Below are 17,441 nucleotides of genomic sequence, written 5' to 3'. Positions count from 1 at the left end.
TAAGGATAAACTTAGCAAAGGATATTTCTAAGCTTAAAGAAAACTGCAAAGCCAATGAGAGCCATTTAGGACTTAGGTAGATGTGGAGCTATTTGTGGAGGGAAATTAGATAAAAAGATCGAGTATCATGAGTTTGAAATTTTTTCTAAAATAATCGATAATTGAAGGCTATACCAACCACAATAATGGTGGAGTACTGGAGGACATTTGGACTCAATAGCTCTTAAGTTCATCTGGGAGAATAGATGTGAAAATAGCTGAGAGATCTGAAAATGAGAATAATGGGGAAATTGATTTATCCGATGTTAAAATCTCACAGCCACAGTAATTAAAATGGCGTGGGCTGGTGCTGGGGAGAACAAATGGTGTAGACTAGAGAGTCGGGGAAGAGCTAGGCTTACACAAAGAGTAGTGCAGATAGCCTGTCTTAGGACTCACAGCTCTCGGGTTTTTAACCGTGTACCAGTGTAGTCATGCAACCACCCTGCCTCTCACTGCCAGTTCAAAACCCACTCAGGTTATTCAGTATTTAGTGGATGATTAACTTTATACTAGTGAATTTTCCCCAACTATAGGTGAGTGCAATATTGGGTCATGAGCATTTTTGCGGTCAGGGAACCTACATGCTGATGCTCTCTAGATTATATGGATTGAATTCATTGTTTTACTTACAGGATTGTCTTTCTTTCATTTTTGTTAGGATCTCTCTCTCTCTCTCTCTCTCTCTCTCTCTCTCTCTCCTCTCTCTCTCTGGTTTTTTGAGACAGGGTTTCTCTATGTAGTTTTGGTTGCTGGATCTCGTTCCGTAGACCAGGTTGGCCTCGAACTCACAGAGATCAGCCTGGCTCTACCTCCCGAGTACTGGGATTAAAGGCCTGTGCCACTGCTACCTGGCTAGAAACTTTTGTCTCTTATTCATATATTTTAAAGGTAAAACATTCACAATAGGAACTATATATTAGATAGCTACCTCAGCATTAAACTACTTTCTCAGTGTATCTTATAGTCAAAATCAGTATTTATGCCTTGTGCACAAAACACGTTCCGTACCTCAAAGTGGATATGCCCAGTGGCATTTGCCTTTAATCCCAGTACTCAGGAAGCAGAAACAGGTGATCTCTGTGAGTTCGAGGATACTATGGTCTACAGAGCTAGTTCCAGAATAGCCAAGGCTACAAAAAGAAACCCTGCCTGGAAAAACAAAACAAAACCAACAAAAAATAAATAAATAAACAAAAAAGATTAACGAAAAGGTTGTTAGCAGGAATTTAAAAGTTTCTAACAATGCCTTCATTTGATAAATATTTTTACAGAATTTATAGATATTTATCTCTTATTTTAAAGTAACAGTCCCTTTGTCAACTGGTTCTGCAGATGAGTTCCAAACAATTCTAAAATGAAACAGCCCTGGAAATACCCAATGAGATTTGTTTTTCAATAAAAGTCTAGCCTTCCCTTGAGTTCAAGAAGCTGTATCTATAAATTGCACTCATAGAATCCAAAACAAATTAGTGGCGATAAATGACCAACTTTAAGAATCTGAACTTTAGATGTATAGTATTTTCAAAGCGAACCAAGTATATCAGGATGCATCCTCATTGTAAGTCTGGGCACATCTGTATCTGGTGTTTGTGGTAACCGGTGATCACAGTGTGGTGGTGGTGGGGAGGTTTTTTTTTTTTTTTTTTTTTTTTTTTGGTACATGGGAAATTCAGTGTGAGGAGTGTGAGGTGTTTTGGACACCACTTCAGGCAAGCGTCTATGCAGGGCACTCCGAGCCACAGGATGTGGACAGCTCTGGTTTGTGAGCTCTGTGGGGAGGCACAGTTTCAGAGGGAGGCTGCTGAAGGCTTGTGCTGGGAACCTGGTCAGTGCCTGCTACAAATATTCTTGTAGGTTGTCCTCAGTCTCCCCATGTCTAACACACTGCCTTCATCACCTAAATACCCACTCAGACCCTGCACACCCACCCTCCACTGGTCTAGTCCAATGTCTCACTTCTTTTCTGTGTTTTTATTTAGCTGTGGTAAAAGAGATATAAAATAAATTCACTGTCTTAACCACTTTTTATGTTAATGGAAGTTCTCATTTCTGAACTAGATGACTGGGATATACTTTTAAAAAATAAGTAGCTATGGGCTGGTGAGATGGCTCAGTGAGGAAAGGTGCCTGCAACCAAGGGCAATGACGGGAGTTTCATCCTCTGGACCCACTTGATAGAACCAGTTTCTGCATGTTGTCTTCTGACCCCTACAGGCAGGCTGGTGTATGTGCACATATGTATATACACACAAACTCTCATGTACACACACACACACATACACACACACACACACACACACACACACACACACACACAAAGTAATTACGATGCAAAGATGTTGTGTTGTAAATGTCACCATTAACCTAAGGGATCCGTTACCCGGACATTTGGTCACCCACCTTTGCCATGAACTAGTGTCACCCACTCCTTCTTGAGGCCTATGACACCCCTTATCAGCTGCCTTTCCTCCAGCTTCCTGTCTCCCCAAAGCAGCCCGTCCACACTAGGCCTGCAGAGGGGATCCCAGCAGAGGAATCCTGTATGTGCCCCCCTAACAATTCCCAGTGATTCTGCCTGGTTAAGAAGTAAAGCATTGACTGCTGGGTGATGCTGGCAGTGCTGTCCCAGTGTGGGCACACAGGGTCCTTGCAGGGTTCCTGTAGTTCCAGGCTGCATAGCCTGCGGGCTGCAGCTACACCTTGTTCCTCTTGTCCCCTTGGCTGGGTAGTGCTCTCTCCTTCCTGCTGAGGCCTCAAGCCTGCCAGGCGTCACACATGCATTGAGTCGTCTGTTGTTCAACCAAGACCATTCTGCCAACTGGGCCCTCTGTGGAGACGGTTATGGAAAGGGAGGCGGGGAGGGACGGGGCAGACTTACAGAGAAGGGGGACTGAGATGGGCTCCAGGGAATGTCAGATTTAATTAATGCATTTTTTGGTGTGCTATAAAAGGAGTGCATTTTTACAGTTAAAAATGTGCAAACAGAAAATATAGAATCTAAGCTTTTTCTGTGTGGAGTCCTACTCAGTCTTCCCAAACATTCTGTCTTGATTCTGGTTTTTATTGCTGTGATAAAACACCATGACCATAAGCAGCTTGGGGAGGAAAAGGTTTATTTCAACTTAGAACCTTCAGGTTGCTGAGGAAAGTCAGGAGAGGAATTCCAACAGATCAGGAGCCTGGAGGCAGGAGCTGATGCAGAGGCCGTGGAGGGGTGCTGCTTATGTGGCCTGCCCAGCTCGCTTTTTTATGCCATCCAGGACTACCTGCCCAAGAGTGGCACCAGTCAAACTGAGCTGTGCCCTCCTGCATCCATCATCAGTCAAGAAAATACTCTCTAGACACACCTACAGGCCAGTGTGGGCATTTTCTCAATTGAGGTTCCCTCTTCCAAAATGACCCTAGCTTGTGTCAAGTGGACATTGAACTAACCAGCACACGTACTTTATTTATACACTGTATTGACATACAGTGATGGTATCAATGTGGGGTACCATGTGATGCTTCAGTATGTGTGTATTTTGAGTGCTAAAACACGGGTTTGGACCAGAAGATTTCATGTCTTTCCTCATTGGTCGTGGGTCTTCACAGTGTCTTCGGTAGATGTTGCTCTTTTTTTTTTTGAGAGGAAGTAACCCAGTCTTCTGACCCTTTGACTTGGCCACCTGGACTATCCTTGTGCAGAGGTCAGGAATGGGCCTATATGTCATAGTGTTCTCAGTGGCAGGGCACCTACCTGGGTTCCACCCCTAGCACCAGAGTGTCACAAACCAGTGAGTCTATGAGTTCTAAGTTGGGGTTGGGCATCCTGGTGACTGTCCTCTCCTCCATGTCTTTGTTCCAGCTCTGCCTCTCCTCAGACCCCTCTGACCCAGTCACAGGTTTTCCCCTGCCCATGAGGCATTCAGACAGGACTATCACGCCCTTTGAATGACTGTGCATTCACAGTGCTCTGAGCAAATGTGCTGTCAAGATAGAGGGACGTGGGTATGGTCACATAACAAGGGGCATGTATCTTGGGTTGGCCATGGTCTATGTGACTCTGATAGCTCTCTCTGCCTTCCTCTCCACAGTGGCTGCTTCCAGGAAATAATGGCTGTGTGAGTGTCTGCCATGGCCCACCGCAAGCGCCAGAGCACTGTGAGCAGCATGTTGGACCACAGGACCAGACCAGGTCCTATCCCCCACGACCAGGAGCCTGAGAGCGAAGACACAGAGCTGCCTTTGGAGGGCTATGTACCCACCGGCCTGGAGCTGGACACTCTGCGGCCAGAGAGCCCCACACCTGAGGAACAGGAGTGCCACAACCATAGCCCCGATGGGGACTCCAGCTCTGACTATGTCAACAACACATCTGAGGAGGAGGACTATGATGAGGGCCTCCCAGAGGAGGAGGAGGGTGTTACCTACTACATCCGGTATTGTCCTGAGGATGACAGCTACCTGGAGGGCATGGATTGTAATGGGGAGGAGTACATAGCCCATGGTGCCCATCCCGTGGATACCGATGAGTGCCAGGAAGCAGTGGAGGAGTGGACGGACTCAGTGGGCCCTCATACTCATAGCCACGGGGCTGAAAACAGCCAGGAATACCCGGACAGCCACCTGCCTATCCCAGAGGATGACCCTTCTGCCCTGGAGGTCCATGACCAGGAAGAAGATGACCACTACTGTCCCAGCAAAGAGAGCTACCCAGACTATTACCCCACAGAGGCCAATGGGAACACAGGCGGCGCCTCCCCCTATCACGTGAGGCGTGGGGATGGGGACCTGGAGGATCAAGAGGAAGACATCGACCAGATAGTGGCTGAGATCAAGATGAGCCTGAGCATGACCAGTATCACCAGTGCCAGCGAGGCCAGCCCTGAGCACATGCCTGAGCTGGACCCTGGGGACTCCACAGAGGCCTGTCCACCCAGCGAGACTGGCCATGGGCCCAATAGGCATGAGGCAAGGCCCAAGTCGCTGAACCTCCCCGCTGAGGTTAAACACCCCGGAGACCCCCAGAGAGGACTCAAGACCAAGACCAGGACCCCAGAGGAGAGGCCAAAGTGGCCCCAAGAGCAGGTAGGCTTTAACTACCCCCAGGGAAGGGGTAGAGGTCGCTGGAGAGTGAGAGATCACCCAGAAGATAGTGAAGCCTACGAGGGGTGGGGTGACGGCTGGTGGAGGAGAGTTAGCTGCTGTGCAGTTCATTCAGTACCTGTGATGGTTTAGGGATGCTCTGGTCACTTACAAATCCATCCCTTAAATTCCGGAACCCATACCACCAAAGGGCCGATAAGCAGCTCTTGTCTCCTAGGAAATGCCCTGACCTCAGGAGGTTCAGTCTTTACGCCACTGCCAGAACCTGCTCCTGGCAGGAGAATGTTACCTTCTGATTCACTGAGGTGGCTTCCTCAGGCCAGCAGGGCCCTGGTCAGGATGGTGGCAAGGAGGATGTAGGCTTTCATGCACTTCCCCGCCTAGGGAGATAAGTGCATTCCACAGCGCCCATTGCAATGTCTCCAAAGCTCTCCTGACCCGACACAACTGACTTAGTTATGGAAAGCTACTGTCTTGAGCATCGTTATTTGAAATTTGATAATGTCATAGAGAAGGGGTCTAAGCACAACCATGGTTTATTTAAGTTACATCAAACAAGTATGTAGTCTAATAAACTCTTTTGGAAAAAAAAAACACCATCCCAACCCCCCAAATAGAAAAGGAAATCACTGTGATTAGAAGTAATTACTGTATTTATATAAAAGAATTTCTCTTTGGCCCTTTGTGTGCACCGCTTCCCTGGTTTGTAAAGCCTTATTTTTCCCCAGAAGGTTTTGTGAGTTTGAATATTTAGTCAATATATATTGAATTGAACACACACACACACACACACAACACACACACACACAGTGAAAGCTTGTATTTGGAACGTGAATCACATTGACTTGCTGTGAGACTCCCCATACATTCTGGTGCCTTTTGTTCTTGCTAAGTTAATAAGTACCAGCTGACTTCACTTTGGGGGTGCGCCTCTCATTCACAGCAGTTCCGCCTTCATGGGGAGTGCCGTGGGATATAAAGTGCTATTGTACTAGTGAACGTTAGGGGCAGGAGTTCTGGGCCCTGGTCTGGGCTTTAGACCAAAATGCCCACATGTTTATTCCTTCATTTTCAGAACATGGGCTTGTCCCCAACAGCAGCGATGGCACTGCAGGGGTGGACGTGGGCTGTATAGAGCATGTGACATATTGTGTTTTGTTGTAATAAGTGGCCTCCCTGTCAAAGGTCTGTCAAGAGAAAATTATCTCGGCACCTGGTGTGGAGTGAGAAGACCCAGTGTTTTTCTCTGTTTTGCTTCATGATAACCAGATGCTAAACTGAATGAGGTTCCAGAGACCTTTGGATTAGAGTGTTAGGGCTGGGGTAATGAATGCGAATGGATGAATGAATGCGTGGTGGTGACTAGTTAGAAGGGGAAGTAGGACAAGTCTCAAGCCATCATGGGAGACAAGAAGGAAGTCTGCTCTCTCAGAGAAAGGTGATGAATGGAAAAGCAGGAGTCTGTAGTCTCTAAGGCCAAGGTATCCTTAAAGCACTGTACTTAGCCAAGACATTAGAAAAACTCATGAAAGTTAGCTAATGATTATATAAGGTTGGTTTTTCTTTTTTGTTTGTTTGTTTTTTTTTTTTTTGTAGTTACTCATTCATTAATTTGTCCATTCATTTACAAACTAATCCAATCAAGAGAGAGCCAAGCAGGACCCAGCTTGAGGCTGACCAGGCCCTCACAAATAAATGAGCTGAGTGAGTGCCTTTGGAAGACTCTGTCGGGCCTTGCTATGTGAGTAAGGCATATATCCTGTAGTCCTGGGTAGTTCATCTCACACAAGGAACTCTGAAATTGGACCATAAATATCCACTGGTGATGGGATCGCCTTGGAAACCAGCTTCTCTAGAAAATGCATGGTACTGAATACTTCGAAGGTGCTTCATTTGAGTCACAGCTGTGTTCCTAAAAGGAATCTTTTACTCCCCTGGGGACAGCTGAGCAGTGCCGGGAACGATCAAAAGCCTGGCCTAAGACAGCAAGTCAGAGTCCCTGGTCCGGTACCTGGAGCCATCCACGTGGTTAGTGCAGAGCTGCCTAGAACTGAGGTGGCAGCAGCCGAAGAGAGGGCTGGACAGCCCTGGCCTCCTGGCCTCCGTGTAGACTTTCTTTGTAAAGTGTGCCCTTGGCCTACAGCATGGGCCTCACAGCAGGCACCCCAGAACTGTTCAGTCCTATGTGCATTTCAACAAGATGGCGTATTCAAGTCAGAGAAGCAAAGCTGTGGAAGTCTTTAGCTGGAGGGACATGGCAGCATCCCTTACCTCTCCCCTACTCATTTTAAACTTTGAAAAATATAGTCAGGGTTAGTTTTTGAAGTGTGGTTTGAGTGTTTCTAATCCGAAAATACAGAATCCTAAATACGCCCAAGCTGCAGTCGCGTGATTGCTGACATAGGCTATAAGAGGAAAACTTCACACCTGACATCCCGAGACAGGCCACAGGCAAAGCACGAGCACATTAAAAGTGGGGTGCCCTCAGGCTCTTCATACAGGAAGTACACATGAATTCTCATATCAAGGGTCTCATCCCCAGCATATCTCTTTATGCACATGCAGACACTGCAAAGTCCGAGCAATACCACAAATCTAAACCCACCGATGCTCCCAGGTAGTCTATGCAGGCAGGATGCTTAGGCTGTACTGAAGAGCATCCTTCAGTCCCTGCATGGAGGACAGTAAGTATACAGAATATGTGTGAGAGATGCATTTCCCACAGGCCAACCACCCATCCTAAAGAACTGTTTACATGTTTCCTGTGTTCCCTTTCAAACTGCAGCACTGAATATAGAGCACACAGCTATCAGTGTGGCCTAGGTATCTCTGTCGTTCAGCATTCTTATACCTGGCGTATCATGAACATCTCTCCATGTTCCATAGGATTTTCATGGTTATTTCACTGACCTTTTTGTTCTATATTATTATTATTATTATTATTATTATTATTATTATTATTATTATTTTTTTTTTTAGTTTTTAGAGACAGGGTTTCTCTGTGTAGCTCTGGCTATCCTGGAACTCTCTCTGTAGACCAGGCTGGCCTTGAACTCACAGAGATACACCTGCCTCTGCCTCTCTGAATGCTGGGATTAAAGGTGTGTGCCACCACCACCCAGCTTCACTGACCTTTTAATGTTGCATTTGGGTGACATGCCACACGATTGCCATTTATTTATTTGTCTGTGCCTACCCCACTACCGAGCATGCAGGTGGTGGGTGGTGCTTTTTTCTGTATGTGAGACTGGCACAGACATTTTAGTGCCAATGGTGTTTTGTCTTTTGATGTGCTTCTTGAGGGCCAGGGCCTGAGTCTTATATCAATGCTGACACTTTAAATTCCACTCAGCTCACTTGTCTGCCATGTTCCCCTCTTCCATGAGATAATGGTTCCCACCTCTCATCTCTGAGATTTTCTTCTTCTCCATTTCACAGAGTGCTTCATGTACCTTGGCTGCATGTTTCCTTTAGCATGTTTCCCTTTGAATGGGGACCGTGCTATTCTCATCATCTCTGTGGCTATTAAAATACAGATGACCTATCAGCTTTCCTCCTGCCTCTTTGGGATATGGGGGGAGTCATATGACTCTGCCTTCCCACACTTGGGAGATGAATTTATAGTAGACACTGCTTTAGTTTGGCCTCTGGAAAGCATGTCACTTGGTGTGTCAGGAAGTGGGATGGATGGCGTGTAGTGTTTGCCCGTGCTGTAAGTTGCTAGGCATGCTCAAAAGGCTCCAGTTCTTCCAAGTTACAGTCCATCATCGGGGAAGCCAAAGCGGAAACTCAAAGCAGCACCTGATGGGAGACGATGGAGGAGTGCTGCTTGCTTCTCATGGCTTGCTGGCTTGCTCAGCCTGCCTATAAAGCTCAGGACCACTTGCAATCATGAATCAAGAAAATGCCCTCCAGGTTTACCTTTAGGCAAATGGAGGCATTTTTCTCAACCAAGGTTCTTCTTCCCAGACGACTCTAGCTTGTGTGAAGGGGACAAAAAGCCAACCAGGACATATCCTGTGTCTCACGGAGCTTCCTTCTAAGGTAGAAGGCTGTAACCACAGAGGGCACAGCTACTCAGCAGCAGCAGCTTCACAGAGGAGAAGATTGACTGAGACAGTGGCTTCCGGGAGTCCCTGGGATCTCCAAATCCTCAAGGCTCCAATCCCTGAGAAAAGTATTACATATAATGTTTGCATTTAACTTCCAGCAGCCACCTCTATTTTAGATCTTCTCTAGATGGTTTATAATGCCTAACAGAGTGTCACGCCATGTCAGTTGTTGGGTAATGGCAAGAAAGTGAGGCTATGTTCAACGCAAACTCAGTTTTGTTTTTATGAATATTTCCCACCCACAGTCATCTGAATCCTCAGATGTGGAACCCACGGATGCAGAGGGCTGGCTGTGCTTGGTTGGCAGATGAATTAAGGAAGTTTCTCAACACCACTTCCCTCTCCTTCAAGGATCACTCATGGCTTGCACAGGATACCTGCACTGTGGGGCCAGTGTGCCAACATCCCATAGCTTCAAGCCCTTTTCTCTCCATTAGGAGAAAAATATGTGGAAAATAGAAACCCAAATCTCATTCTAAGGTCCAGCATCTCTTACTCAATTCTAGGATGATTTAACACCAAACCCAAAATGGTGGATGGGGGGCCCCAAATGGTGGATGGGGGGCCCAAAATGGTGGGTGATGGGCCTTTTCATTCTTGTCATTATTGGAAGGCAGCTGTGCGCACCACCATACCACCCATGCTGCACCTCTTGGCATCATTGGGACCTTTCATGTCTGAAGAGTTGATGATCGGTTGGCTTCAGTTTATCCCGAATTCTTGGGTGACTGTGAAGGTGGCAGGGGAATCTGTGGCATGGTACAAAGGGCTCCAAGTCTCTGATCTCAGGAATTCCTGGAGCATCCGAAGATTCAGTGCTGAATGTCGGACTCACGAGACAAATGAGGTGTGTCTTAGTTACTGTTCTATTGCTGTGAAAAGACACCAGGACCAAGGCGGCTTATAAAAGACAACATTTAACTGGGGCCTTGCTTACAGTGTCAGAGAGGCTTAGTCCATGATCATCAGGGTGGGGAGCATGGTGGCAGGCCGTCAAGCATTACATCCTGATCTGCCGGCAGGAGGCAGAGAGCGTACTGCAAATGGTGTGGCCTTTTGAAACCTCAAAGCAAGTCCACCCCCAGTGACAGACTTCCTCCTGCAAGGCAGCACCTCCCATTCCTCCTTAAAACCAAGCATTCACATCTATGAGCCTATGGGAGCCATTGTCGTTCAGCCAGCCACAAGGTGGTTGAGCTCTACATTAGACAAGTAGCTCCTCCTTGTACAGCTGAAAGGGCTGACCTTTGCTCCCTGGATTTGCTCACCTGTGCTCTTGAGGAACACTGTGAGAACACACCTGTCCAGTGCCAAAGATCCTGGTCTATGGGTGTATACGGTGGCCTGCGTGGTGGCAAGTTCTCCATGTGGGCTGCTGAGCAACTGGGTTAACAAGTGCTACATAGCTGGCTTTGTCCCCCCTCACTCTGTCCCCTTACCTGCTGCTGCCTTGTGCGGTCTGTCGTGAGATAAAGCACTCTGAAAAGGCCCTAGAGCAACTTAGTCCTTTGGACCTTGGGATTTCAGGCTGTTCCCTCTCTGGAACCTTAACATCACTCAGTTGATAGCATTTGGTTTACAGCCTAGTTCAGCAGCTCTACACTGTGGGTCCAGTGAACCAAGTGCATGTTTTGATTATTTGTAGTTTTCATCATTTCTATTTATCACCAACCCAGCAGTGTTTTCTAGCAAGAGCCCTCTGATAATAGGAAAACAAGAAAATCAATACCTCATAGCCAGCTTAATACAACAGCTAAAGTGAAGTGTGATCCAGAGCCTTCAGCCACATTGAGTGCCCCGTCCATCACTGTTCATTGCAGAGGTGTTCTGTCTGTGACATTTCACCGAGGCTTGTTTTGTAAAGGACTTTTCCAAATTGCCATGTGAAGATTGGTGCCAAATGGGCAGAGACAGTGCTATCTGCATGCCTGACTTTGACCTACTTCTGGTGGAGTTGGTAGTGCCATGCACATTCTGGAAGGGTACCTCACCATGTCCCATCTGGTGGTATGTGAAACAAGGGTTAGCTCCCACTATATAGAAGAGAACCAAGAGAGGAGTTCAAGGGGATTGCTAGCATCTAGGCACCTCCATGATCTGCATGCAGGGGTACCTCTATGATCTGTATGCAGTGGTGCCTCCCTGGTCTGCATGCAGTGGTGCCTCCCTGGTCTGCATGCAGTGGTGCCTCCTTGGTCTGCATGCAGGGGGGCCTCCCTGGTCTGCATGCAGTGGTGCCTCCCTGGTCTGCATGCAGTGGTGCCTCCCTGGTCTGCATGCAGTGGTGCCTCCCTGGCCTGCATGCAGGGGTACCTCCCTGGTCTGTATGCATTGGGCAGGAGGAGTCCAGAAAGGCCTGGGAAGACAGGCTTTAGTGTTTGCCCTGTGCCCAGAGGGTGCAAACTATCCCAGTTCAGGTGGTGGTTTGGAAAGTGCCTACAGGACACAGGGTTTGGGGGGGTTCCTGAGGACCTCTCCAATCTTAGTCAGGAGGACAGACTCCTCAGGCCCTGGGTCTCTGTGGAGGACCCCTGGTCTCTTCCTCTCTACAGCCCTCCTACAACCCATCCTCCCCATCCACACGTGCCTCTGCTCACACATGCCTTCTGTGTCTACCTGTGGGCTGATTTCTGTAGCCCATACTGCCTGGTGCACTGGGCCTTTATTTCTTTTAATCACACTTCTCTCTGGGCAATGTGACAGGGTGACCTCTGCTCCTACTTCAGCAATTTCCCAGGATTGTTTTTGAAAGAGAAACCCTGTGGGTGCTGCTTGATGTTGTCGCCCGCCCCTTCTCCCAGAGCTTCTGAACTTGATGCTGGGGCATGTCGGCCCAGCCAGCAGAACCCGCTCTACTGGGCTTTAAGAAGGGGCTTGGTATGTGTCACCAGAGGTGGCTGTTATTGTCAGGAAGCAGTTAATTTAGCAGGAAGTGAGAATGTAGGCAGAGGTTTAGAAAACTCTGTTAAAGTCAAGGTGTAAACTATTTTGGTTTCCAAAAGTTAATGAACTGATCTTTATATATTTTTTATTTTCAATGCACAAATTAAGGGAGTGCAGTGTCATAATTTCTTCATGTATACAGTGTAGAATGGCTTAATTAGACCATTCTTGGTTCTTTATGATAATTGTCAATGCAGGGACTGGGGAAATGGCTCGGTGGATAAAGCACTGGATGATCACGTGTGATGATTGGAGTTCCGGTCTCTAGCAGCCATGTAAAAAAATGAAGTCTTTGCTTCCGGCACTCAAAGGGCAAAGATGTGATCCTCCAGGCAAGCTGGCTAAATTAGCTGAATTGGCAAGAGACCCTGCTTCTATAAACCAAGTGGAGACCCATGGATCAATGTCAGAATCTAGCCCTCACACACTTGGGCATGCACAGGCATGTGCATTAGCACAAACATGCTCCCACCCATGAACATGCTCACATGCATGTGTACACACACACACACACACACACCACACACACACACACACACACACACACACACACACACACACACGGCACACACGCACCCTCCAAAATTATCAGTCTGTCTATTAACAGACGTTCAGAAGGTGCCCTTTTCCTGGTCCCTATAGAGAGTGCAGCATGTAATGTATCTGCCATAGTCAGGAGACTTGGACCTCACCTTGCTTTTCAGAACATTTTTGGCAGGTTGCCTGTACTGGCTAAATCCATCTCCAGGGTCTGGGGAGGAATATCGACTTGGACCTGAGTGCTGATGGAGTGTGAGGGGTGTGCTGTACTGGCCCTGATGATGATGATGATGATGATGATGATGATGATGATGATAACAAGTTTTAAGTCCAGGGAAGTCTTCAGTTTGTGAGACAGGCCATGCCAGCCGGAGACTGGGGGTTCCAGTAGAGCTAAATGGTGGCCTTGTTATCGGGGTGACACAGGGAAAGGTAATCCCAGCTGATGAGGCAGAGTAGGAGGACGGCTGAGACTGCAGAGCTGCAGAGGAGCAGGGTGGGGTGAGTGGGGCAGCTGCTGCTCTCGGGAGGTCACCCCAGGGGTAGTTTCTCACATGCCATCTCCTCAGCCTCTTTCTTCCCTGGAGCCCTGCATTTGGAGGACAGGGGACACCCGTAGCTCTTTGTAGTTGCCTTGGTTTTCTTATACCTGCTTTCTAATGGACAGGGTGATGGGGAACCCACACTGGCCTCACAGAAATCAAGATGAGCTTTCTCACTGGCTTCAAATGCTGCCCTAGGCTCTCTTCACTATGGGCACCATCTCACCAGTGTTTCCTCTTAAAGTCTGTTCTCCTTCAAAGCCAACTCCCCCTAGAGGTAACCCGGTGCCCTGGGCTGGCTGGCTCCACATTCCCTCCCGCCCATTTTGATTGGTGCCTGTGTGTATCGGGCATGGAGGTTGGCAAAGTGAGGATGTCCCTACTCTTGCATTTCAGAACTCATTCTAGAGGGGGAGAAAGATGAGGAGGGACCCCTTCCCAGGTGGAGCTGGATATTCAAGAAAGATGCCTACCACGATGAGGAGTTCCAGGAAGAAGATAGACTCTAGCATGGGTGAGACGTGAGGGGGGCTCATGAGTGAGGCTAGCCATGGAGGTGCGTGAATATCCTCAGCATGGACTGGGCTTATAGCGCTGATGGACTGTGAGCCCAGAGAGGACACAGGGAAAACAGAGGATCCAGATTGAGGATGGTAATGAGAGGGAGACAGAGATTGGTCATCATGGGCGAGGAGCCAAGCTAGAAGAGAATTGAAGTATAAAAACCAAGGGCTAGAGACATGAAGGCCAAAGTCAGCGGGGCAAGCATGGGAGGGCTTGTCGGGAAGAAAAGCTCTGTGCATTTCCACTCTCTGTTCTTGGTTGGCTCCTGTCCATGGCCCACAGCATTCCACAGGGCCTCATATTTACCAGAGGCTGGACCAACATCCAGTTGACAAACATGGTTAGTCACATGACATTGCCAAAGAAGTACCGACCTCACGCAATAATTTTTTTAGAAGCATCATCTGTTTGGAAAGGAAGTCAGCACGGATAAACATGAAGTGTGGAGATGCATGATGCCACACGTGGTGTGTTCACCTGAAGTGTGACAGTGTGACATGGCGGTCATGGGATTTCACCCCATAGCCTCCATTCCTAGTCAGTGTTAAATCAGACACTAAGAAAGTAGGGGCTGGTGGAGCAAGGGGTTCATCCGCAATAACTTGTAACCATATGGCAGACAGCACGGGAAAACAAGAACATCCCAGGCATGCTGGGAAAGGATATGTGTAGGGTGGTGTCCCTGAACAGATGGTGACATCCCAAACTGGCTGAATCAAGGTTTACCCACGGATCCCATGGCTTACGTTTCTAGAATGCCTACCATCACAGGAAAGAAGCTGGTGTCTGTCCACCTGGGGCCAAGCTAAGGTCCAAACAGTTGGAGTTGAGAGATAGCCACATTTAAGTTTTCCAAAGCCCAGTGCCTGCTTCTTCTTGTTTTAACCCCTGACAAGTATGCCAGGAATGCTCGTGGTTCTTTGATCTCTGGGCCTGCTATGGAAATCAGGTGGGCACTGTCCTTGGTGCTGACACACTGCAGTGCTAGCTCAGGGTGGCCTGCTCTGCCTACAGCCTGACTATGTAAGACTGTGAGCCCACCCAGGAAGATGGGTAGGTGGGTGGGAAGCTGCTGGTCCAAGGGAGCAGCTTCTAGAGATGGCTCTGGCCAGACAGATGCTGCTGTTGGAGGAGACATTACCCATCCACCCTTGTCATCCTGCTTGGCTTGTATGCCTGCAAAGTAGCCTCTGATTCTGCCCATGAGACTGGTATGCTCGTTCTACTTTCTGATGTACCCTACGATGCTTCCTGACACTTCCCACACAGCCTTGCTTCGCCTCAAAGCAGTTGTGGAAACCAGCTGGGAGACATCTGTTACTGACCTTTGCTCTGAGTGCTGGGGGTGGGAGATGTCTGGTGATTTTGGCCATTGTGCACTCCTGCATAGACTCACCCACCCAAGAGCCTCAGACTGAGACCACTCCATATGAAGGCCCTGACTCTCAAGGGCCCTAAGCCACTATGTTACTCCTCTCTTTCTAGTCTCTAAAAACAGAAGCCTTGCCTTGCTGCGATCTACTCCCTGATCCATTTCCTTGTCCTCTAATATTGTGTGTGTGTGTGTGTGTGTGTGTGTGTGTGTGTGTGTGTGTGTGTGTGTGTGTGGTATTGGGGGTGGAAACTCATTACCTTGTACATGCTAAACCAGCACTCTTACCACTGACACATACCTCTAACCTCCTCGTTGTTCATTCATTTTTTCTCTTCCTTCATTTCTTCCTTCCTTCCTTCATCTCTGGTATGTAAAAGCCAGCATAACGGCCCCTTTCTGAAGCAGCATTCAGTCTTCAACAAAGGAAAGATGGCCCAGTCCTCTAAACCCTGAGACACAAAAGCAGTGCTTTCTGTTGTTTAATAGCTTGTTCACTTAGACTTTCTCTCCTCTCCTTTCCCTTTGAACTTCAGGCAGAATGGGAAAAACCAGAACGCCTTCAACGTGGGCAATCTGGCTGGTGGGGAGAGATCTTGGCCTGGTAACTTTCTCGGGGATTTGTGGCTCACATGTGACTCAGTTGTGATGAAGGGACAAAGAAAAGCATTTACCTACAAGTGACATTATTCAGTGAACAGTGGACAGTGAACAGAAGGAAGTAAGCCAGGCACAAAAAGACAGATGCCATGTGACTAGAGTCCCATTAGCTTCCCAGGACAGAAGCAGAGTTGTGTCTTCCAGGGATGGGAGGGGTTTGAGTGGGGAGCTGTGGTTTAAGAGATATGGGATTTTCAGCTGTGCAGGGCACCAGGACAGCCGAGTGTGGGTGATGGGGGTAGACTCAAAGCTGCTCAACTGTGCACTTTAAAATGGTTGGCAGGGTAAACTTACTATTATAGAAGATCTTTGTGTTACTAACTGACTTGAGTCTGTTTGGAACATCAGTAACCAAGCTGAGCCTGTCTGAAGGTGAGTGTCTGGAATCACAAACACAGCCAAAGCGATTTAGGCCAATCAAACTGGTTTAGTTAGAACAACAGTAGATGCACTGCCTACCCCCATTTAGGTCGTGGGCACAGGGCATGTATGTGGTCATGAGGTCTGCTCTTTAGAAACTCTCGGACTGACAGTCTGTGAGAGGCTCAGCACTTCCTGAGTAGGAAGGGAGGGCTTCCTTTCTCTCCTAGGTCTTGGGTTGTGGTCAGTATGGGACACCTTGGCAGAAGTGTCACACAAAAGATGATTAAAAATGTTGTAAGCACCAACAACTGACAAGGGGGAGTGGCCGAGGTCACGCCCTGTGAATCCTAATGTCAGCACAGAGACATGCCTTGAATTACAAAGGGTTTACATTATAGTGAGCCCATGAGTCTTAATGTGGAAAACTGTAAGTGAAAAATGCACAACCCATTCCCAGCATCAGGGCCTAGCTGCACAGGATGCTGAGGATAGCTGTGTTTTCTGCTCCCAGCTGGTGGGAGCTGTGGCTTGCTGTGCTGGCCAGCATCCTGACAGATGACTGCATTGCATGCTCTCAGTCCTTGGAAGGTCCAAATCCACCATCTAAAGTACAGTTCCTCCTGAATGCATGTTGTATTGCATCAGTGTGAAGTCGAAGAATGGAAAAGTCTGGTCATCAAGTGAGGCCCTCCTATCTTGTAATATCTAATGTCGACTGTTAATTCTACTCTTTCTCTTCCCACAAGCTTAAAAAAAAGCAAACATTTCATTTTTACATTTCCCAAAAGCTTGGCAGGGAGAAGCTGATTGGATCCTTGGTATCATTTTACTATGCTATTTGGCGAAATGTCTTAAATTCTGGATCGCGGGATTTAGCCTTTGTGTCGGCTGCAATAGGCCGTTCCCGTGACTCTGAGGTCACTTGTTTGTTTTTGAGGACTCATCATGTTGACTAAAGCTGGGGACTCTTTCTTCTTAGGAGAACACAGCTTTGGCAATAGCAATTCCGTGCCAGGCTTGCCAGCCCACATGGTCTGACAGGAGGTAAATACCAAAGATGTCCCCTGGAAATTGCAGCCTCATATTGACTTAGCATTGGCCATTGACTTTCTTTTTGACATGGCACCTTTGTCCCGTTCCTCTCTCTGATGTCAAGCTCGTTTTCTTGGAATGTGTGCACAAGGCTTGAGGCTAAGTGCAGGGCAGCTAGGGGAATTC

The 17,441-nt window shown here is 47.8% G+C and overlaps 1 protein-coding gene across 4 annotated transcripts in view; it reads left to right on the top strand.

The window, feature by feature from the left end:
- Window positions 1-17,441, top strand: part of Apba2 (amyloid beta precursor protein binding family A member 2) — a 232,879-nt gene that overhangs the window by 167,588 nt on the left and 47,850 nt on the right. For all 4 annotated transcript variants that reach the window (XM_028872838.2, XM_028872834.2, XM_028872835.2 and 1 more), the window contains exon 4: window positions 4,116-5,109. In XM_028872838.2, the coding sequence (XP_028728671.1) occupies window positions 4,156-5,109 (954 nt within the window). In that variant the 5' untranslated portion in view covers window positions 4,116-4,155. The remainder of the gene's footprint in view (window positions 1-4,115; window positions 5,110-17,441) is intronic.

This window comes from Peromyscus leucopus, chromosome 1, assembly GCF_004664715.2.
Source record: "Peromyscus leucopus breed LL Stock chromosome 1, UCI_PerLeu_2.1, whole genome shotgun sequence".
Classification (NCBI taxonomy): Eukaryota; Metazoa; Chordata; class Mammalia; order Rodentia; family Cricetidae; genus Peromyscus; species Peromyscus leucopus.
The sequence above is the reverse complement of the archived record's forward strand: the minus strand, read 5'-3'. Positions and strand labels throughout refer to the sequence as shown.